Here is a 24,303-nt window from a genome sequence, read left to right as displayed (position 1 = left end):
ATATGTTGCTGGGCTCAAGCTTCCATAATCTCCAGCCAGCATGGCCAATGGTCAGGGATGATGGAACAGTCCAGCACCTGTAGGATCAGAAGTTCCCCATCTGTGCTTTAAATACATGCAATGCAACCTCACCTTCCCACATTTTCTATCTTGCATTAAAGGAATGTAGGACTTTGATTTTAGAACAGTGCACCCAAGTAGGCACCCAAGACAAACTGAAGTGAGTTGATGGAGGGCATTTTCCTAAAGGGGGAAAGAGGCAAGAAGAACTGTCCAGCTTCTGGTGCCATAGCAACACCTAGTGGCAAAATCAGGCATTTTGAGTACCTTGACACTTTTGCCTTTTCTTTTCCTGGAAAAAGGGAAGGGGGTAGTGCTGGCTAGAGCTGGTGAAAATGTTTCCATCTTCCTCTGTTTAAGTTGCTGAGTTGCAGCACTTCAAACAAGTGCAGTGACAGATATAGTGATACCTTGGTTCTCAAACTTAAATCAGTTCCGGATGTCTTCCAAAACCATAGCAGCTTTCCCATTGAAAGTAATGCAAAATGGATTAATCTGTCCCAGACAAATAAAAACAACCCCTAAAACAGCAATTTAACATAAATTTTAGTATCTAACGAGACCATGGATCCACAGAATGAAAGCAATAGACCAGGCTGCAATCTACCACCCAGTTTAAAAAACTGGAGTTATATACCCATTACCATTGGAGGGATGAGTGTGCGGGGTGCATGAAGGGGGAGGAAAGGGAGGCAAAAGTTCTCCGAGGAGCCAGTTGGCTTCTCTCCATCCGCCCCAGGCCAGCTTTTCTGGATCCCCCCCCCCCAGCACCCATTCCTCACCTTCTTCAGGGCTAGCAGAAGCAGAAGCAGCCCCTGCCACTTGGATGCGTTCTCCTCACTGAATAATTTACTGCAGTGGCAGTGACAGCATCCTGCCCACGCTGTCCCGTGCCCTGTGAGGGAACGCAGCGGCAGTCACTTCTGGGACAGCAGAGGGACCAAGCGGTGCAGGGCAGCAGCAAAATCCGGAAGCCGAGAAGGGGGTCTTTGATGCTCAGCATGCCCTTCCCCAACTCTGTGCCGGCCGTGGGAACAAAATCCAGAAGTAGAGACGGGGGTCTTTGATATGGAGGTGTGCAACTCCCCCCCATGCAGCTGCGAGAGGTGTACACTCTAGGGAGTGTTTCCCGCAGCGGCCGGCGCCGAGTTAGGGAAGGTTGTGCTGAGCAGGCAAACAATGTTGCTGCCGCCCGGTCCCTCTGCCGCTGCCGTTGCTACAGCATCAATGACCCTCTTCTTGGCTTCCGGATTTCGCTGCCGCGGCCAGTGCTGAATGAGGGGAGGCCATGTTGAGCAGGCAAGTGATGTCGATGCCTCTATGAGCCGCTTGTTCCCTCTGCCACTGCCGTTGCTGCAGCATCAGCCACCCCCGCTTCCAGTACTGGGTGTCGCCAGTGGCTGGCACTGAGTAAGGGGAGCCCAGGTCCGGAGGCAAGCGAGTGTGGCACTCAAAACGGAAGTGTACCCCCCAGAGTACGTTTGGGTTCCAAAAAAAGTTCGAAAACCGGAACACTCCTTTCCGGTTTTGAAGCGTTCAGGTTCCAAATAGTTTGTGAACTAAGCTGTTCGAAAACCAAAGTACCACTGTAGTGTTGAAATTACCCAGCTTCCAACTGGGATTTAACCTTGAAGGAAATGTAAATGAAATCCAGTAACTGCACAGGTTCCCTTTCCAATGACAATTCTATTCTTCTATGAATCTGTACCTCAGTATCATCGTAAGAACTCTGATAGGGAGGGTGTGTGTTAGGAAATGGTACAAACACTATTTTTGGCTTGTATTTACAGCTATTTGTTAGTATTTCCAATTTACCAGAATAGCTAGAGTACGCTTCATCAGTATCACATGCAAATTGTATCTTGTTGCTTCAGCTTTGATGTGCTATTAATTAATGACTGAAGACTCAAAATAAGAGTTGGAGAAAATCACCAGTGTTTCTTGTTCCTTACCCCATTACTGTTCCATTGTTACCAAAGCTGCCTCTCATTCTTCCACCATCACTTCATCAGAATCTGTAATTCACATAACTGTTTTCTTGTGAAAGACTAAAAAAAGGCCGTTAGAGATGTTAATACAACTTGAGTGTTACTGGCCATGCAAAGTTTGGGCCTTTATAAGGGATTTTTTGAAAGTTACCACAATTTATTAGCATACAACAACCTAACGGCTTGCTTTGAAAGCTGAGAGGCAGTTGGTAGCAATCAGGTTATGGGATTTAGGCAGAATAAGAATCTAGACAGACACATGAAGAGTTTGTGTTTATTTGTCTACATTCAGCATAATCCAGATGTGCTGTCTGAATGACCCAGACATACAAAACCCACTCTTTCCCACAAGTTTTAAAATAAAATCCTCACTTATAAAACTGAAAAACACTAAAGCATTAAAATACAGAAAGCTTGTTTAAACTCACTTCACAAAAGCATTAGCAGAAGATATCCCTTATCTATTTAAAGCCATACTGTGTTAACACATGAATGTCATTTAAACAGAAAAAGGATACTGAACTCAAATTCTATTTAGACAGAAAATTGAAATGGCAAACAAACCATTAAATACACCATTAAATGTCCAAAATACAGCTAAGTATGGAATTACAAAGTACTCAACCATTAGTGACTGATATCACAAAGAGCACTGCAACATGGAAACAGGGTTTACATGTTTACTGTGATGCAATAAAACTCAATATTCAAAGGGTATGCAAGTTTAGAAGGTAACAAAGCTTCACACCCAAGAACAGACTGGTTTATCTATACTGATAGTTCATGCTGTGGTCATTTCTGCCATAACCAGCTTGGGAGACTTGGTAGGAATTGGGAGGTCCACTGTAATTCTGGTTTGAACCTGGGGAGTTGTAGTTTGGCTGAGAATATCCTCCTAGGGTGAAAAGGGAGAGGGGTCACTTTAATATATCATTATAAATCTCTACTTTGCTTATATAGTCTAAACTATCACATACACAAATAGCAAGCAACACACCACGACAGAATGAACATCGCCTCCCCAAAGTTTGGTAACTGAAGAGCACTTGGGGTACAATAATCTTTCCCTGCTGCACTTCTGTCTGCTCTGGTCTATCACCGCCTCCCTTTTTAATGTGATCTAAAATTATGCTTTAGTAACAAAGGCACTCCCATCAGCTTTTGGAAAAGAAAAGCAGCAACAGGAGTCCCCTCCCTGCACTGCTAATCTTTCTTGAAACTAAAGCCTAATCAAGTGAGAGTGACACTCTTCCACCTTTGCTCATTGCATGTTCCGGAGGACTGACTGAAGGAAGGAAGGGAGGGAGGGAGGGAGGGAGGGAGGGAGGGAGGGAGGGAGCAATAGCAGTGATCACATATAATGGATGGCTGATTAGCAAAGTCAAGATTTGTGGACTACCAAACAAAAGAACTTATTCCACTCAACATGCAAACACTTCAGGGTTGCTGTTATTCTATACGGACATTGCTTACCTTGGTAAGATGACCCTCCTCCAGCTCCGCCCCCATAGCCACCATGGGAACCAGCATTGTAGGCGGCTCCTGAGCCATAACTGTTTGCGCCACTACCGCCACGTCCACCACCACCACCACCACCGTAACCTGGAATTAAGAATGTATACTGAGGAAAGTCTCACATCAGGCTACTTTGGAAACATTCAAAATCAGATGTAAATATATGAAAGCTGACTTCATATAATACCACCATATAATACACAGGGAGATTATCAGCTCTTATCATAGATGTCTCCCCTAGTTTCTTGCAACACAGCAGCAGTGGAGAGGCTATACCAAAACTAGCTGCATGATGAACGTTTCCCAACACACCTGCTCAAAATTATTAGATGCCTTCATTTATCACTGCAGCTCAACTCCACTGCCTTTTAAGAGATTCTCTGATCTGCATCTCTACCCAGTTACTGGAATATCTCCTGTCCACAAGGGTCTTTAAAATACAGCTACTTTACTTAAGCATACAAAGTAACACAGAATCACATCAGTTCTTAAACTATCATGTTTCCTTTACAATTCCAATCTCTGTCCTTGCACTCTGGGACTTACATAATGATAACAGCCCTGATGTGCAGTGTACGAGACATATGCTTATGCTAAAAGTGTATTAAGGGCTTTCACAACTCCCACCCCCCACGAGGAACTGAATTTACTTTCGTAATTGTAGTCTGATCCTCCACCGCCGCCGCCAGGAGAGTTGTAGGAATTCGAGTAGGAAGCGTAGTTGCCTTGGTTATATCCCTTCTGCTTGCCTTGCGGTGGCCCATAGTTGCTATACTGGTTCTGGTTATACGATTGCTGTTGTTGGCCTTGATGGGCTTGATACCCTGAACCATAGGCGGGCTTTTGCTGTCCTCCATGTTGTGGCTTCTTCCCAGCGTGTTTAGGAGGGGCAGGAGAGCTGTAGTCGCCACCTTGGTAGTAGGAACCATACCCTGCGGATCCACCACCGCCTCCTGCATTGCCGGAATGGCCACCATTGCTGTAGAACTGACCTAAGGACAGGACAAAAAGCAGTCACTACACTTGTTCAAGTTATTTGAAACTGCTACATGCTCAGGAAGAAACGGGCCTAAAATGTGACTGTGTAGCATGACTTGTGTCGAGCTTCCCCTGCATCCTAGAAGAAATCCGGAGCAAACTGACACGTTACCCCAGATGTCCTCCCTTTCCTAAAGGGATACTTAGGTTTGACTGGAGCCTTATACCTCTCTCTGGAAGGGCTATGCACTCTCCCACAATATTTGACATGAGAGTAACCCATTTTCTGTAGCAGTGACAATTCAAAATTTGGAATTCTATAGACTTGAAGTCAGACTTATTACATCAGCCATCTCAGGCAGATGCTTTTAGCTGGGAGTGAACATCCAACAAAGCAGTCTGGTATGATTTCAGTTCCCCATGTACCAGACTGCAAAATATCCCCTGGTGTGTAAAAGGAAGTGATGATCACAGCTGGAAACAATAGCAGAAGACACAGAGTTACTTGGGTACATCTAAAGTCTGTAAAGATCCTGTTTTGAAATACAATTTGAGCACATAAGATTTGAACCCCCTTTTTAACATGATCTAAAATTATGCTTTAGTAACAAAGGCACCAGCTTTCAGACCCACAACAGGTGTTATAAGCCTATGGTTAAAACTGCACAAGAATGGCTATTGTCTAGTAAGGTGACACACGCAGCCAATCTGCACAGCATGGTATACTGGAAGGAACACCACTAGTTTTAAATAAAAATTTAGATAATAATTTCTGGAAATAAGTCTTGGCTCCCCAAACCATCTTCACACTAACACCCACAGAACACCCACAACACAGTGGGTGTTAAAGTGAGTTTTCCCTCAGTTCAGAACTATGAAAAACACGGTTTCTCTTTAAAAAAAGAACATTTAACAAGAAAATTCATTGGGGAAAACAATTCCCTCACCACAACTACTTGTAGTTACCATGTAAACTATTTTGTAAACTGCTTATTTAGTAATGATTTCATTTAGAATTCATTAACAAATAAATAACAATGTGTGTGCATGGGGGGGTATTGCTTTTGTTTGTTACTATGTTATGCAATTTTGTGTTTTTATATTGTAAACCACCCCTGTGATCTTTGGATAAAAGGTGGTATAGAAATTTTAATCCCTAGACAGGGATCAAGATACACACATTTAAATCAACTGCTGAAGCAAAGAAGACCAAACAATATGTTTATTAAAAACCTCAACAACTAGTTTATTCCCTGTGCCTTTTCAGTGTTTAGTAGCTTTCATTTCCTGGACATTACATACACCTGCTTTTGGGGACATGCACTGCAAAAAAGATAAGTAGCCATACCCTACAAGAATTTGAACCAACTTGCAAAGTGCTTTAGGCCTTTTATCTTTAGTTGCAAAAAATGCCCACTGCAACTAATGAAACCATTCAATTTTAGAGGAATCGCAACCCAACCATTGTAGCTGAGGCTGTAGGTCCTGGATGTTATACCAATACAAGAAGCACAAAGGATGCAGATATTAAAATTAGCACATACTATTTCACATACAAGTCAATATCATGCATGCTTAAAACACTAAGTTGTCATAGATTCTGAATTGTTCAAATATCTTTCCCTTATTATTAGAGGCATCTATCCACTTCAGGGAACCAAAAAGGTTAAGTTTTGTACAAAATCTGTTGTAACTTAAATCAAGTAGTTCACACATTATCATGTTCCTTAAAAATAAAGCGATGCTTTCCATAAAAAGCAAACGGGGGCCTTTTGCTTGTAAGCAGAACAGAGTTGGCTCTTTTTGTGCACAACGCACAAACACATTCCTTGAAATTTAGCTCCCCCATAGTGTACATCAATATGACCAAAGGCAAGTCACAATAAAAACTGCCACTGTTTGTAGGCTAACAGTTTCAGACAAGCTGCGGTGAAAAGCCACTGTTGAGAAACCCAGTGAAGCACAGGGACACAGCACGAACACTTTGGGTTTTGGAGTTCGAGAAAATTGGAGTAAAAAGCTGTTTTATGTGCAATACTTTTAGATGATCTAGGAAGACCCAAAATCATGATAGCCGTAGCAGTCTGTGAAAAAGTCACCTACAAAAGGGGGAGACAGAGCAGAGGAAAAAAAATTAGAATTTTTGGAAGATGGCAAAATGTGCCACATTTTTAAATTTTATTTTTATTTCTCTGCTCCCGTCTTCCCCCCCTCCCGAAACAAACCAAGCTGTGTATTTTAAAATTGTATTTTTTTTTAGGGAAAATGCTTTTCAGAATGATGATTTGCTTCACTGGCATAAAGCAGAGAAATGTTTAGTTCATTTTAAAAGCAAGTGAGATTTGCTTTCAACATCAGATTTTCCTCATTTTGCTATGTAAAATAGAACTGAGCTTCACTACCCCCAGGGTGTTGTGTTTATTTTTTCCATGAACACTTACTATAGCCTGCTGTTGCAGAATTGCCACCGTAGCCATAGCTTCCATATCCAGCTCCTGGAACAAAATGAAGTATATATTAGTCACCTGACAATATTGCAAAAAAGGAGCGAATTAAGTAGACCATTGGGTATGTTTGCACCATGGATTTACACTGATGCTCAGATTCAGGCACATATATAAAAAGTGGACTCCACGGAACCACTGAGTTCAGCAACCATTAAGGCTTTCACCTGTATTTATCTTCCAGCTCCTCCTTAGTCTCAAATCCGCAAAAGGGAAATGGTCCTGCGCGCGCGCGCGCGCTCTCTCTCTCTCTCTCTCTCTCTCTCACACACACACACACACACTCTATATATGCAATGTTATAATGCCGAGGTGGTGAGCAAGTACCCCTCTAGATGTTGTTGATCTCTCAATGGGCATCAGCTCCAGCCAACATGACCAATGATGGGAACCAGAATTTAACCAAACCTGTTGGGGTACAGGCCTCCCACCCTTGCTTTGAAGCAGAAAAAGCAGCATGTGCAGGATGATTAATGCTAGCTTTCACACTTTAAAGTATGGAACAGAAAGGAAGTAACTCACCAGCATTCATATATCCTCCATGATTGGCACCACCAAATCCACCTCTTCCTCGACCGCGGCCTCGGATATTTCCTCCTCTACCACGACCCCGCATGTTTGGAGGGGGTGGCACTTCAGTATGCATAGGGCCTCCCATACCATAGCCTGGATTATGCTGTTGAAATTAGTAAAAATCCAACCAACAGAAAGTCAACTAACTTATTTTTGATTCTTGCTATATTAAGTATTTTGTATAATTCATTGCTAAGCAGCTCCTAGAACTGTAGCCACAAGCTATGCTTTTCAAATCAACCGCCAAATAGTCTGTTAAGAGTACAGTCTCTCTAGGGGATTGAGTAAGTATTATTAATCTACCTGAAAGCACAAGTTATAGGGTTAAAATTTACCTTTACAGGAAATTTGGGTCCACCTCGCGCTGGCATAGGGGCCCTTTTCTTCTTTTGCTCCATTGGAAGGGGGGCATCTGGAAAAAGCTTTTCTAACGCAGCCAGGGCAGCATAAGCTTTCGCCACTTTTTTGTTTGAACCAGCTCCTTGGAATTTCTGACCATCAACCTCAACCTTTGAAGTAAGGAAAAGTGTCAGGGAGAGAACTGCACGTTCCCATGTTGTAACAGCATTAACTAATAGTAATTCTGAATGCAGCTTTGTATACCAGATCATCTCACCTCCATCACAAACCGCTTATCATGACTGCCGCCAGTTTCTGAGATCAGCTCATATTTTAAGCCACGTCGTTTCTCATTTAGCTCCATAACTGGGTTTTTCCCATGCTTTGTCAGTATTGGTCCCTGCTGCTTCACATTCTATGAAATTAAAATACCACTGCATTGGTGCCATTTCCACTTTTTAAAAATGTAGATCAATAATTGGGGGGGACGGGTGTGTATGTGCTAAACCACTACGGAAAAGCCGCAAGCCAAAATGCTGAGCACAGAGAAGCAAACCATGTGGTATTTGCCCACTAGAACAAGACATTGGCTTTGTGAATGTGTAGTAGAGGAAAAAGTAGACTTTCAAAAGAGACACTTGGGTGCTGGTGAGAAGTGTACCAGAAACTATAATGTACTGACTTTGTCTTCATCGACTACGTACAATTGATTAGTAGAGTACACTTAAAACTATAATGTCAGATTTAGTTAAGCTATATATATATATGAGAGATAATTGTATCATTTGAATCACCTCCATAACCATTTTGTGGTTATTGATTGTACAAGAGTTTCTAAAACGAAGTAGGCACTTGGCATTGATCTGGAGTGACAGGGATTCTAGCCTGAAGAGCAATAACCACAGCCTCAAAGAGGCACAAGTAATGTACACCTACCTCTGTTTGCTCTGAAGGAGAAGCAGCACTGGGTGTACAAATAGTCTCCACTACAGGCGGAGCAGTTATAGCTACTGGTTTCTGATCTGTTTCCTCTGCTGATTCATCACCCCTCTCTCTTCCTTCTACACCTGTAGGCAATCCCATATCTTGTAACACCTAAGGAAAAAAATTTTATCCTGATCAATTTAGAAGCTTCTGTACAACTTCAGACTACTGTTATATACTCATTAACATCCATTAAGCCATTCAGCAACCACACCTAACTAGAGTTTCACAAACTATAGCTTGAGCTTCCAAACACAGGACGTAACATGATTTAGAGCTTGCTTATCCAGGCCCGTGCAGAGCATGCCTGATGCCCAGGTTGGAAGTCATGTTAAAATAAAGCTATAAATTAAAAAAAGAGAAAAGAGAAAAGAAGGAGCTGGTTTCTAGAGGCCCCCCCGACAGCTTAGCCCTCCAAAGCATGGGGCAAGTATACCTGGCTGCCAGCTCTCTTTGCATGGGCCTGTGCTCATCCCAGCCAGCTTCTAGGTAAAGCACCCTCATAGTCAACTGATACCATGGCAAATCATAAAAGCACAAACTACCGTGATTACATGTCTGTGTCAAATCATGGTTCTCCAATTTTGTCTTGTTGGTCAATTGCAAACTATGTGTATGTCAATACAAACAAGACTAAATCCTAGTTTAAGCTTCCTTAACCATGGTTTGTAATGAATGACATGGATGTATTCTGGGAAAGGCACAAGATCCCCTTCCAGACGAAAGGAATTCAAGTTACGTTCAAAGCGAAACTGTATGTACTGAGTTACAAATAATAGTTACGCACATATTCATAACCACTTCCTACCTTTACAGCTACATGCAGCTTGGCTGTTTTTTTGGAAGGTCCTGAAGCTTCGTATGTGATGCCATCTACTTCCACAGACATGGTAAATATAGGAGCATGAACTGGACCTGTCTGAGACACTAGTTTATACTGAAGTCCTGGTTTCAGTTGGTTCAGTTTCATCAGTGCATTCATAGCTTGCGGTGGTTCTGATTTCTCCTCTGAACAAAAGAAGATATTAACATATTGACTGAAGACCCCACATTAATGTCTTTTGTGCTCTACGAAGTGCACAGTGTTAAGTTTATAGCTATCAAACAAATCAGCCAAAGCAGAAGAACAACTCGACATTTTTTCTACATCCTACCATTCACTGACATTTACACATCAACATGAATCCGAAACATCTGGATTAGCAAGCACTTGGAAAACTATGTATACCTACCTCTTGCCAACTCAATACCTTTTTTCTGAATCTTCTTTTTCTTTTTGCTTGGAGACTTCTCCTCTCCGTCTTCTTCCATAGGACGTTTCAACGGAGCAATGGCATATGTGGTGCTAGGGGGAATCTGGACTGTAGACAGATTTTAGATTGTCAATAAAAACACCAACATATTTTCTGTCAGAAATAAAATTCCAGACTACTGAAACCTACCAGTGTAATCAACTGGGTTTTCATTTTTTGGTTTCTTGGGCATCTTTGATGGCAACGGATCCATCCCCAAAACTTTATGAAGTTGGCCAAAAGCAGCAAGCCTTAACGCATGCTAGAGAGATAGAATGTGTATTACTGAGGTGTCCAAACTGCTCCTAGCTTTTCCCACATTCATAACAAAACCCATTCCCAGTATTTCAAGCCAGAAATTTCTGAAGACCAAAGCCAGCAAGCACTCTGGAACTTACTGTTAAGTTTTAAAAACCTGACATCTTATTTTTGGCAAATCAGCAAAAACCTCCTGCATTACTTAATGGGACCCTTTTTCTGTTTCCGATTAAAGCCAGCCTCATTGGGAAAACTAGCTATCATTAAGAACTCATTGCGGTTTTGTAACATCTGTAATCAAAACTATACCTGAGCACTCTGTGTGATATCTTCCCTTTGTTGTCTGTCTAGATGCCCAATAGCATCAGTGGCTTCTTTTTCACAAGGATCATAAATACCAGAACCATCTGAAGGCAGGAAACAAGGAAGATATGCAGAGAATTATCCTAGGGTCTCTACGTAGACTCAAATATTCCCTCAGCATCACCTATGACTCAGAAATGTAAGTAGCTCAATTGAAGTTCTTGATCCAATGGGCAATAATTTGATCTAGTCTGCAATACAGATCATTAAGCCCAACACTGTGTGGCAAGATTGCCAAAGTCTTCAAGCACTCCAAAAGCAACCTGCACATTCTGTCACATCCCCATTAAGGGAGTTGGAATACTGGGTCCATAATTTTAAGAGCATTTGTTTAAGGTAATGTCATGCCCTACACATCAAGCCTTAAGTGAAAGAAACAGATAAAATATGGTCATGCCTAACATGGTGGAAACACAAAACCTTGACTAGAGCCAATTTCAGTCACTTCTATTGAAATTTCTCAAGAGTTGAGAACTATCTAACCTGGCATGACTATTCCTGATGCAAGGCATTCAAGAACTCTTCTCAGGGCCTCACCGGCTCCCATTGGTCGATTGGCTGTTCCAATTGATTTCTCACACAGCAGTTCTAGAGGCTGAAAAGACATTTCAGAAATTTGTAAGGAAAATAGTAGACGGTTATCGGTGCCCATAGTACAGATGCTGGCCTACCTTAACCATTAATCTATTAAATAACTCAGTTAGAGACACATGTATGACTAGAAAATTGGGTGTTGGATCTATGAGACCTTGGTACAAGCTTGCCTATCACTGACTCAATGGGAAAGTTAACATGCGGATGTTAGTGCCCTTTCTGAAAAATGGGAATCAGTGAATGAATAAAGTTTTTAAACTTAATAAGCGCAACATGAATAGTAGAAATAACAAGCTCTCTATAGCTTTAACATATAGAATGCTCATACCTCACATATTAATTGCTTCTGCTTCGAAGTGGCTTCTCTGTTGCAGCTTCGGGGGGGGGGGGGGCGGCAGGGAGAGAGAGACTGTAGTTCCCTAACCTCACCAGCAACTTGAATTGAAGCATTCACCTCATAATATTTTAAGTGTTTGAAGTCAATGGTAATTGTTAAAAAAAGGGGGGTTTTGCACTGTTCATCTTGGTGAAAGCAAGAATGATCTGCACATTAAATGATACAGACACTTGCAGTTTACTTGCCCTGCATTTATATTCCGCTCAAGCGGAATCCAATGAAGGTTGGCCAAGTTTGGTTGTAGGGGATTGCTGTAAGGCAGGCACAGGCAAACACCAGCCCTCCAGATGTTTGGGACTACAATTCCCATCATCCCTAGCTAACAGGACCAGTGGTCAGGGATGGTGGGAATTGTAGTCCCAAACATCTGGAGGGCCAGAGTTTGCCTATGCCTGCTGTAAGGTGTGTGGTCGTCTAACCTGGACTAGAGTCACTTTTAGCTGTTGCCTGGGCATAAGCTTAACTGAAGGTCTGAAATGTGTGTGAGGGGCTGTCTAATAATGCCTGTGAAGTATTAGAATGGCAATCTGCATTGAAGACTGAATAACCTCACCACGTTCTCAAATATTCACTGGCTGCATAGACACATAGGCCAGACATTCTGTGTGCTGGTGCATGTGGTCTGATCACTCCTCTGGTACAAGTGGGATAAACACACCAGGAGGCCATTGGCTTCCTTTTGCATTCTAACAAGCCACAATAAGCAAGTGAACAAAGCATGGTTTAAGATGGGCAGTGACTATGCTTTGTTGTCACAATCAAACTAACAACTTCCTGGTATACATATCCTGCTCACACCAGGAGAGGGTTGAAGTGGAAGTAAGCAGGCAGCATGCACTAGCTCACTGCTTGTTTACAGCTTACCATAATAAACTAGAAACTGGCTTATGACAATGTTCACAACCATTATATCTATGAAAACAATGGAAACTTCCTAAAATAGCATACATTCATTGCACATTCAAATTATTTATATGCCACTAAATAGGTATTATTCCCAAGCAGTGATTTCAAAACTATTCTCTCCCCCAGGCTACCTGAAATTTGCTAAGACTCTTGGTGGACTACTTAATGATTTTTCTGCCTCTTGCAGCAACTGTGTTAAATATTGTAATATTTCTAATTGTATTTTCATTATTTAATTCCTTAAATATTTTATTGTATTATAATTTGAATTCCATAGAACCCAGTTGCATTACAAAATACAGCATAATAAGTAATAAAATACAAACACAATTGAAATCAATATAACTGCTTAATAGGATGGATATGCTGGCTCTTGTTTTCAACCACAATCCAGAGATCTGCCCTGAACCATCCGAATGCAGCTTGCAGACCACTCCTATTCTAAAAGCACAGAACAAGTCAATTTTGAGCCTCAACAACCTGATGAACCTATGCCATGAGGATACTCTAGCTATAAACCAAAGCAGACTTTTGGCAAGCATTTTAGAACTGTCAGGCTTCCACAATCCCTAAAAGCCCACCTTACACTAGAACCTTTGGTCACATACAATCAGTCTCATTTAACAACCTAGGCAGTCTTACAAAGATTACGCTTTTCTTAAAAATTATCCAAATTTTTCACATTTTCATACTAAAATGAGAACTGCCTTCCTCTCCATAGGATATAAAAAGCACCTGCTTTTTCTCACATACATTTGCATATTAAAAAAGAAATAACTTGAAAGATTACCCATCCTCTAAGTGGAGCCCAAGTAGGCACACGGGTACACAGATCTCTCAGCACTCTGATGACTATGACACATGATTTCAAGCCATTTGCCCTGGCCTAGAATAAAGTAATAAGCAACACAGGTTCAGTAATATACTGCATACCAGGACCAAATTGAGACAAAATATAAATTTCTTGTAGTGCTACTTTGTCAAGGGTAAACTATGTATACATCTCCATAGCTTTATTTCTTTAGTTTAATTACTGTGTATGAAAACTTACTCTTAACACAAAGCAGCAGCAATGAAATCTACTCCATTCCTTCTCTGAAAAACTAAATTCATTCAAGTGCTTCTTTAGCAACTGTGCATTTAACAGATGCTAAGTTCTGCACATCTACAGCCCAGATTTAAAACATTTTAATGAAGTTAGACAATTACAACTTACAAGTTTTCTACTTAAAGACAAATATAAGAACAAAATGCAAACCTGGAACCACTTGGCGTGTCGGAGTGACGCCAAGGCAGCAAGGCATTTCTGCCTGTCCAGAACGTCCGGTGAGTCGTTGACTGATAGCGTTTCTATTCGTGGGTGGAATAAGAAGACAAGGTACAGTTTGACCAAGGGGGTTCTGTCGGGTGGAGAGGGGATGAGGCAGTTTCCTAAAGGGCAGCTGAGGCTCCCAGAACTCTGATCTACAGCCCTGTACCTGAAAGTATAGCCTCAATACACTTTACTTTGTCACCCTTATGAACTAACAACTACATAAGGAGAACAATGTGAGGCACTAACTCACTCTTACAAAAGGAAAGGAAACCCTACAGGGAAGGACAGAAATCCTAAACTATTTTAACCAGGTTACAAAAAAGTATAGAACTATGCTAACCAACAGAATGGAAGGTTAAAATTATATCCCCACTCTATATCCGTAGAGGTACATAACTAAATGCTTTTCTAGATGGGAACCCCCTCCGCCCACAAGGCTCGACTGCCCTGGCCCCAGCCCATGACAGAGTGCGTCCTGTTGGTCAAAGGTCCAGCGTCCCTAAAATCGACAAACTAGAAGGCTTGGTAGATGTGGTCAGATATCAGAACCATAAAACAATCAGTAGCGAACAAAATTACTATCCAGTCTGTGCTGCAGCAAAACTGAACATAGGAAGAAGCCAGGGTTTTAGATAAGGCTAGTTCAGTCATTTGAAATGTGAGACCCTTTAAGCATTGTGTTCACCTGGCTACTGAAAAAACCATTCTAGATTTATTCAAATGTGAAGATTGCTTTTAATATTAAGGGTGAATTCACACATCCAAGCTCATCTCTGTACGATCAAGTGATGTGCATGTATGAAGACAGCTATCACACAAACACCGGATAGGTATTTTGTAGCATTTGATATCACCTCAAATACTTTGTGTGGACTGCCTCCTTTAAACTCAGCTGCAAATAATCAGGCTGAGTTATTATATACATGCTTGTCACTCAGACCCATAGATGTATAAGTAAGATGAAGGATGGAGTAACTTTATCCAAAACTCTGCATTACATTCTTGAATTCAGCTGAACAGGCTGAAACCCCAAAACGATCAAAAATACAAAAAGCAACTATCATTTTTGCTGCAACACAAACTGCTTTTATGTAACATATCCAATTTCATGAACATGCAGAAGTCATTTAAACTAAGACTTCATCTTAAGAGGTTTTAGTTTACATTTATAACATCTGTATCCATCATTAAGGTCTGATGAAAAAAGTTATACCAGTGAGTTAATGTACTTGTACAAGGCCATACAAAAAGGCCCAAACATTTTAAAAAGTGATTTAATTTGGAAGGTGGTACTCAGATTCTAGAAGCCTATAATCCAGTTGTTCATAACCATGACACTGTGTAGCATTGTGACACAAAGTTGATTTGCATGAAATTGCTCTGCCTAATCAAAAACAGAACACCACAGTGAACAATGAAGTCAGTCTGGAAACTTATTCTGCGGCTGCTAGCAGTTTTCAGTCCTCCATACCTCCAGCTAACATTTTTTCCATTTCTTCTCTGACAACAGGGGATGTCAAGTGGATGGTAAGTGTCAGTGGAGGCTCTTTTGTATTCTTAATGATAATTGCAGCATCACTGATAGATTGGATAATTTCATATTTATCTTCAGTAATAGCCTGAAACACAAAGAAATGGCTTAGAGTTTTATCAGAGTCTCTCCCTTTCTGCAGTGCCAACATCCAACTTAGAGCTTTGGGGCAACTATGTTTGATTTTGGCGTAGTTGGTATAGCTAAGAGGAACATAAGGAAATTCACTTCAGGAGCCCAAATGCTCCTTGGGCAAGCTGCCCAAGATATGGAATCCACCACATCTCCCTGCCCATCACACGTATCTCTCCACCCCCACTTTGCACAATGACTGGAAAGGTTCTTCAGGCAGAAAACCCCTTTCAACACTACGACATTTCCTCTTATGAAGGTTCAACTAAAACTTCCTATTTTGTCTGAGCAATGAGTTTATCAAGCCCATTCAAATATCAGACTAGTAAAAAAGATTTCAAAAGAGGAAATATTGATAATGAAATCATTCTATGGTATCTAACTAGTTTCTCAAATAAGCCAGTGGTAGCAAATGCAGATGAGCTACCAAGTGCTGAGAAATGTTCACCAGCTTAATTTGTAATGTTCTGGAAGTTCTGAAGGGACAGACCCACAGGGCTAGTTACAAAATGAGGTGCCAGCAACTGGATACAGAAAACTGGCAAGTGGTAGGCCAAGTACTTGGTAGATCTAATTACAGTGGGCCCACCACTTATGTGAAGGTTCAGTTCCAGAGCTCCTTGCACAAAGTGCAAAGTATGGAACACCTGAACGGCAACCTGCAAGGTGGATGGCTGCTTACTGGACTCTGGGAAGGCCACAGGGCCACTTGGGAGCTTCCCAGCCCCCTCCTGCAACCTTCCAGAGCCCAGTAAGCATGGCACTGGGCTTTGGGAAGGAGGCACAAGGGAGAGCCATAGCAGCTCCTTGCCAAAACTTGCTCAACTTTGGGAAGGAGAAGCATGGGCTCGGGCAGCTCCTTCCCAAAGCAGAGCTGCAAGAGAAACCCACTAGGTGCATGGGTTGGGCAGAAATAAATGAATAAATGGAGAGTGGGGAACGGTGGGTTTTATTTATTCTCCCCACCCCGCATAAGTTTGTGTTTGCAAGTGATTGCAGGCTTAATGTACTACATAAAATGTTCGCTCCGGAATTATCCCATGTCAGCAATGCTTTGATTACATGGGAACTTAAAATGCTACAGTATATGATAGCAAAATGCATGATTTTAGATGTTATAATTATTTATTAAATTTCTATACTGCCCTTCATGAAAGGAGTACAGGGCAGTTTACAATATAAAACCACAAAAATACATTACATGGTAACAAACAAAAACTATAACACCCCCCCCCAACAGTTTTAAAAGCCACACATTGTTGAATTAGCCAAAGGCCTTGGAGAAAAGGAATGTTTTTGCCTGGCACCTAAAAATATGTAAATAGGTGCTTTTTACTCAGATTAAGTAACTTTATCCAAAACTGCATTACATTAGAGTACCCAAGTTGGCAGAAGAGCAAAAATTCTGTGCACTCTTTGGCATGAAACCCCATAACCCAATAAAGTAGGATAACATTGTATTTGTTGCACAAACAAGTAAAAAATAAACAAGATAAGCGGTGGCAATTATAAACTTTTAAAAATTGCATATTTTTCATACTCACAGCAAGTTGGGTTCCAAGATTATCTGCCACTTTTTCCAAAAGACCAATAGTAGGCTTCTCCTTGCACAACAAAACCAACTCAAGATCCAAGTCTCCCTTAAGCAAGAGCCCCTTTGCTACAAGACCAACACGCATCACTCCACGAAGTGTCCGAGTTAAGTGCTCTGTGGTCTTCGGCTCACTAAGAAACGATGAAAAGAAGCTTTACAGAAAATGATGAAATGACAAACTGCTCTTTTATTGTGCTAAGTATTTGTTCAAATCAAACTTTCAGCACACAATGGAAACACTGGGCTGTTTCAAAATAGCCACCAAACTGTTTTGCACTACATGGAGGGACCCAAATAACTTTAAATGTTGATTCAAGTAGAACAAACACCATGACCTGGTATTACATCTCTATCAGCTAATTATTTCTAATAGTTTATCATCATGTACAGGTCTTTCAATCCCCAAAGTATTCAATCTAACTGCCAGGGGCAAAATACAGTATTAGTAAAATTTTAATTTCAAGGAAAAAATACAAATAGAATATGGCCTCTTCTTCAGCCAAAAAAATTGGAAAGGGTACTTTCTTGCCATGGAATACGGAGTCTTAGAAAAGTCAGGAAGCAATGAGGCATAACACCCAGTGTGGTGTTGAAGTAAGTGTCAGACTAGGATCCGGGAGACCAGAGTTCAAATCTCCACTCAGCCATAAAGCTACTGGGTGCCCTTGGGCCAGTCACTGCCTTTCGGCCTAACCTACCTTGCAGTGTTGCTATGGAGATTAAATGAGCTCCTTGGGGGAAAGGGTGGGATGTAAACGCAATAAATAACTGCTTCCAGAGCCTCTGAGGCTCAGCATGAAGCCTAGGAGATTCCCCACCATCCTAAACAGGGCAGAGGTGTGGGCAGAGAAGAGAGTTGCATTGCTGCTGTCTGAGCCTTTTAAACATTCATCAGAGTGAAGCATCCTACACCCTCCAGCTTGGTGTGTGGGCAAGTGAAAAGTTGCACTGGGCTCTAGAAACACTCCTAAGTGTTTCTGAAGTTCGGCAAGATGCCATTCCTTTCCTCTCAGGGTTGCAACAGGGCTGGTAGCAATCATAAATTCTAGGTGACTATGAAGGCTTCATGTGCTTATGGGCCCCTGAAAATGGATGATCTGGACTACAGGTAACAGAAGATGATGGGAACTCAAGTATAGCTCGTGGCTGAAAGACTGGTCGAGAAAGGCACTGGGAGATACCTCCTAATCCAGCCCTGAGCAAAGACCTTCTTCTAAAGTGTTTCCCTCCTAGACGATAGCATGGAGAGCGCACCAGTGTCCTGGAGTCTAGATCACTGGGTACCAATGAACTGTGTATCCTTAGTTTAGTGAATAGACAGAAGTGCAGCCTGTGTAATGGTTATAGTGCAGAACTATTAAACAGAGAACATTTAACTGAATATTTTAGTTTGCAATTAATCTAATCCTGTGATGTGTTCCTCAAATGTTTCTACCACCTTTGCATTAAAATGCAGAGGTCTACATACTGTTACCAAGCAACAATGATAATCTTTTATTTTCTTCAATGCTCTTAAGTTGAAACTTTTTCCCCCAACTGGAAAAAAAATAATTAGACACCTTTGGATGCTGTTCCATTCCAGATACATGGAATATCTGTTAAGCACTGTTTGGCTAAAGAGTATTTGGAGAGGCTGAGAGAGAATGACTTCCCAAAGCTACTTAGTGAGTTCATGGCAAAGGCAAGATTTGACCCAGCAATGTCCTGATCTGTAATTCAGTCTCTTATCCACTATGGTGCAGCAACTTCAAGAATGCCTTCTCCCAGCCCTACTCATTACCCACCAAGAAATCAGCCCTGAGGTTGTGATGTAGGGAGGAAAATTCTATATACATTCTACAGCTTTATTTTTTCATGGAATTTTCAGTTTAAAAATAAAAATGCAATGCCATTTTAAACTAAACCACTATGCAAATGGAATGACTTCTGTGAGCACAATGGAAATTGTACTCCCCCTGCATTCACCTATCTTCCCCAGAGGAACCCCCACATCAAGGCGGAGGTGGGTAGCTGCACAGCACGAGAAGCTCCATTGTGCCCGCATAAGTCATCCCACACACAATGATTTAATTGGATGCAACACATTGTTTCAATAGGTTGCATCTAAATAAATACACTAAATATTTAAATTACTAAATACACTAAAATGGATAGACTTCTTCTTCTGCTTGGTTCAACTAGTATATATTATCCATTTAGTACTTTACCAATTGAAGCATCTAAAAAACTGCACATGCGGAATGACTTTTTCTGGGGAAACTTACCTGAACCTTTTTTGGGGTGACTAACCCTAGTATGTCTGTGTGCATATATTATATAACTACATAGCTCTTTAGTGTGCAAAAATTAGCATATAAAGTTTTCAGCACCTTTATTACCTTTTAGAATTTAAACACTATAAGGAGGCATATGTGGTTGTGTTGCCACATCCCTAAATATATTTACAACGCATTAATCATGATTTTCCCCCCTTTCCTTGTCAAAGTATTTAATTTCAAATATTTTTGGCTATTTGAAAATTCTTTGATAGTTATACAACAGATAAAATTAGCATAGCAGATTTCTAGATTTGCTTACTAAAAATAAAAGTCAAAGATGCAAAATGAGATCCCAACCTACATAATGCACCAGAAGTTTCCAACTCAAACATTTTCAGGAAAAAAATCCACTTTTTTGATGTTTAAATTTATGCTGTACTAGTAGAACCCCAAGAAATGCAAAGGGGTATCATATCCAGACCATGTTTTCTCCTTGACAACACATACCCAACCTATACTGTATTTATAGGGAAATCTAGTGAAAAAACGTGACACTTTTTAGTTCCAGGAAGACTTCAACCCAAGATTCAAGAAAACATATGTATGTGGTAATGTAGTTGGGCTGCAATCTTATACTCTTAGCTGGGAATAAGCCCAACTGGCCTAAATGACACATTTCTGAGTAGATGTGTATAGCACTGCACAGTAAGAGATTCTGTGGTAGTGGCAAATCCTCCAGCAGCAATTAACTGAGTTGATGAAATGTTCTAAAATGTTTGTGACTGTTCTATCAGCTTAATCAGGGATGGAGAACTTGTAGTCCTCCAGATGGTGTTGGACCTGAATTTGCAACAGTTTCAGGAAGCATGGCCAGTAGTTAGGAGTGATAGGAGCTGGAATCCAACAACATACGGATGACCACAAGTTCTCCTCTCTCTGTGGTAAATGAAACAACCAAAACTATGGACAACAGGAACAAAATCATGCTTACTGTTTCACCTACTGTGGCAACTGGAGATTTGCCTTTAGACGTAGAGATGGCTGCTTGCAATTGTGCCCTTTGATTTCTACTTAAGTATTTAGCAGCTGACTGATGAGCAGAAATGTTACTTACCTTCCTTCTTTGTTCTCTTCTTCAGCTACAGTCTCCATGGTCTCAGGTTCTGGCTGATCTCCGCTACCTTTCTCTTGTTCATTAATCCAGTCAGATACAGCCTTGAGAGCACGTTCAGTGTGAGAGACCATGTTCTGTACTGCTGTCAGCTCCTCTTGCGTTGGATAAACTGCAGAGTGTTTTGCCATAACATGGCGGTCATCATTCACAAAAATACGCATTGGCCGCTGAAAATAAAAACACAAATAGTAAACCACCAGTGTATGCTATTGGCTTTCACCTCTGAATGGCAGTCTCTTACCATTTTTGCTTTTGAACTTTGGCTGAATTTTTCAAGAAATATTTGCTTCTTCCAATTTGTACTCGCTCAGTGTATTCAGTACTCTGGGAAAATGAAAAGGATAAACAATATCAGAAATCAATCAATCAATCAATCAATCAATCTTTATTGCGGTCATAGACCAGACAGAAAATTTAACAACAGAAACACACACTTCATCTTCATCCAATAATACCAGAAAACAAACTGGTGGACTTGTCACAACATGGTACAATTATGAATTTATATTATAACAGAATATACCCTGCTACATTTTATGTTAATCAATGATTTATCATGTTTACAGAGGTCTCATTCTGATCTCCCCATCAACAAACCATGTTGCAAACCATGTGAGCAACAAGCTTATGCCCCCTGGTTTAGCATTATGTCTGAGCTAGTGATCACCGTTTGTTTCATTCCAATCAAACCACAATGCAAAACCAAGATTTACTCTTGGCTTTCTGATTACAATTTGAGTGAAATGCTAAGCCAGAAATTGTGGTTTGTTGTTCCTTATAGGGAAGGGGTAAAGCCAGAGCCATCTCTGCATTCATGATAAACCAGCAACTATGGTGTACAGTGGTACCTCAAGTTACAAACACCTCAGGTTACAAACACTTTGGGTTACAGATTCCGCTAACCCGGAAGTTGTACCTCGGGTTAAGAACTTTACCTCAGGATGAGAACAGAAATCGTGTGCCAACAGCGCGGGAGGACTCATTAGCTAAAGTGGTACCTCAGGTTAAGAACGGTTTCAGGTTAAGAACAGACCTCCAGAACAAATTAAGTTCGTAACCAGAGGTACCACTGTACTACAGGGACAGGAAACCTGTGGTCCTCCAGAGCCTGGACTCCAAGCTCCCTTAGAAAGCATGGCCAACGGTTGAAGAGAAGCACTGTGACCCAGTAGGATCTGGAGTGTCACCCATGGCTTGTTGTGTTGTGAGAATGGGGCAATATGTTATGTGTTGCCATGAGAACAAATTGCTTTATTGTAGCAAGAACTTTGAGAAGTGCAGGACAGACACATTTGAAATACATAAAAAGAACTAAAAATAGAGCTTGTTGGTCACAGGAATGATTTAAGTTCGTAATTTGTGAAGTTAAGCATACTGGGGCCTGGCAGAAGACGTTCACCTTATGCTATGCGGTCCTTTGAGCACAGCAGGATAAATATCTTTGGGAAGAAAGATAAAAATTTCTTTCAGTTTTTAACAGTAACAAACCATTTAGCACAACCCCCAGACTGTTCTGTTAAAAAATGTTAAACCAAAGTGACCCTACCTAGTAGAGATGAGGGGAAGGCAATCAATAACAACACATTACACTGTAGCATGAAGTTGATGAGGCAAGAAGCAGTGTCTTGGACAAATGTTCAGATCACAGACAATGATGCTACACTAGACTAATACTACTAGCACAACTTTTCATACAGTAAGAATATAATTGATGTTGTAAACAAATAAAAACTAGTCTCAGTCTAACTTAGCTTTTAAACCACAAATTAAGCACCTGTTTTAGCTAAGCTTGTGAAGCTGCACAGATTCAGTTGTATTCATCAAACTCAAATGCTCTGCAAGCCTATTTCAGAGCTGGTTTCTTGTGGAAAATGAGCTGCAAAGTTCAGGGAAGAACATTTTGTTTTCATTGTTACTGGGGGAAGAGGAAGAAAGCACAGAGACACTGGAAAATGCCTGGTCTGTACAACACTATTCAGTACATCCTATTGCCTTTAAGCCTTCCCCCAATTTGTGCACTACAGCATATAATCCTGGATTCAGCTTGCATTAAATTATTTCAAATTACGGTTTAGTGGGGCTATGATTTCTTGACGCAACAATCCTGAGTTGCTGTACACCCACCCCTATTTCTCTTTCCATGGGCTCAGGTGTTAACCCACTACTTTGAAATCGTAATTCCTAGCCAAACTTAATAGGAGCGCTACTTTTGTAAACGGAAAGCCAAGGCGCCTAAGCTTGGGAAACGCCATCCCCTCTTTTGCTAGTTAACGGACAAAACAACAGGCTGATAGTTGCCTAGAAGTCGCAGACTCTGAAAAGAGCTGATTATCACAAACTTAAGATCCTCACTCGATCAAAACGTGGCTCTCCCCCTCCGCCCCCCCCCCAAAATGCACGCAGGGGCTCGGCCATTTAAACCTCACATCTGCCAGGAGATTAAAGACCAACTTCACACCTGCGACCGTTCAGACGCGCGCGAGAAACCCGGCGCGGCCCAAGACCCCTTTTCCCCGTAACCCGAAGAAGGGGACCCGGCCCTTGCCGCATTTTTAACCACGTGGAGGGAGCGCGTGCCGACCTGGGCAAGGTTAGCCAGCAGGCGAAAGCCATTACGGTACGTACCGGGGGTCAGGGAGAAAATAGGGCGGCGCTTCATTTGGGGAAGGGGGTCGGCACGAAACGCGAGTCCGGCGGTGAGGAGGCCAAGGGCGCCAAGCGAAGGGGGCCGGCGTCCGCCGCTGCGAAGATGCCACCCGGGGCTGAGGCGAAGGTCCCCTTCCCCTCTGCCTTCAAGGGGAACTCGAGGGCGGGATCGGCACTTATAGGAGGGAGGCGGCGGCGGCGGCACACGTGAGAGGAGGCATCGGGGAAGAGATGGAGGCCGGGGACCGGGGAAGAGCGCACCCACGTCCCCGGGGCCACTGGCTCCCCTTCCGTCGAGCCGCCCCGCGCGCCATGGCGCTTCTCTCTCTCCGATTCCCCCCTCCCTCCCGGCCCAGACAACGCTGCCGCCGCCGCCATTTTGTTCGCTCGACACAATGGAGCGCGCGCGCGCGCAAAGACAGAGACACAAGCGGGAGAGGATCCTCTTCGGAACGCAGGGGAACGTTAATCCCCCCCCCACCCCCCGCCGCACGTTCCCTCAGAAACGAGCCAAGCTCCCGCTGCCGCCTCAAGAGAACCCCGTGTTGTGGGAGGCGGGCCTGAGGCTCGGGCTTCTCCCTCATTCCCTCCCCTCGAAGCCCCTTCACTCACCGAGCGGGCTGGGCCCGTCGACAGCGGCGGCCTCTACTAACGGCCGCCCCGCTCCCCTCTCCGCCACAGAAAGCGGGCGGTTGCCGGTATCGGGCTCGCGGCTTTCCCGCGCAGAAGGCGGTGGCGGCGGCTACGGCGACGACGTTGACGGCGGCTTCTCCTCCTCCTCCTCCTCCTCCGTCAGCCTCTAACTGCAGCGCGGTAGCGGCGGCGCGCGGGAGGGGGGAGGGGAGGGGCGGGGCTGCGCGGAGGAGAAAGGCAGGTCGCCGGACCACGTGGTTTGCGCCCCT

General features: G+C 42.4%; 1 protein-coding gene across 8 annotated transcripts; it reads right to left on the bottom strand.

The window, feature by feature from the left end:
• Window positions 1–2,306: 2,306 nt before the first annotated feature.
• On the bottom strand, window positions 2,307–24,171 carry ILF3 (interleukin enhancer binding factor 3). Of its 8 annotated transcripts, none has more exons than XM_080988089.1 (20): window positions 24,014–24,170; window positions 20,997–21,079; window positions 20,696–20,922; window positions 17,274–17,475; window positions 15,538–15,685; window positions 14,010–14,101; window positions 13,542–13,637; window positions 11,338–11,449; window positions 10,801–10,898; window positions 10,384–10,495; window positions 10,174–10,302; window positions 9,750–9,949; window positions 8,894–9,052; window positions 8,235–8,372; window positions 7,954–8,127; window positions 7,568–7,721; window positions 6,983–7,036; window positions 4,214–4,555; window positions 3,522–3,650; window positions 2,307–2,943 (listed from the first exon to the last, which is right to left on the bottom strand). In XM_080988089.1, the coding sequence occupies exons 2-20, from the start codon at window positions 20,997–20,999 to the stop codon at window positions 2,813–2,815; spliced, it is 2,700 nt and encodes an 899-aa protein (XP_080844215.1). In that variant the 5' UTR covers window positions 21,000–21,079; window positions 24,014–24,170; the 3' UTR covers window positions 2,307–2,812. The 8 variants fall into 8 exon arrangements, with proteins under 8 accessions (XP_080844215.1, XP_080844217.1, XP_080844218.1 ...); XM_080988091.1 differs by having other exon boundaries at window positions 10,192–10,302; XM_080988092.1 differs by having other exon boundaries at window positions 17,274–17,454.
• Window positions 24,172–24,303: the final 132 nt, after the last annotated feature.

Source organism: Podarcis pityusensis, assembly GCF_964106645.2.
Source record: "Podarcis pityusensis genome assembly, chromosome: 17".
Lineage (NCBI taxonomy): Eukaryota > Metazoa > Chordata > Lepidosauria > Squamata > Lacertidae > Podarcis > Podarcis pityusensis.
Note: the sequence above shows the minus strand (reverse complement) of the source record. Positions and strands in the feature narration are given on the sequence as shown.

Excerpts from the sequence above, each read along its gene's own strand:
- ILF3 (XM_080988089.1), bottom strand. Across the intron at positions 4,556-6,982 it reads TTCTGCAACAGCAGGCTATA|GTCAGTTCTACAGCAATGGT; the intron begins GTAAGTGTTCAT and ends TCCTGTCCTTAG. Across the intron at positions 3,651-4,213 it reads ATCAGACTACAATTACGAAA|GTTACGGTGGTGGTGGTGGT; the intron begins GTAAATTCAGTT and ends TCTTAATTCCAG.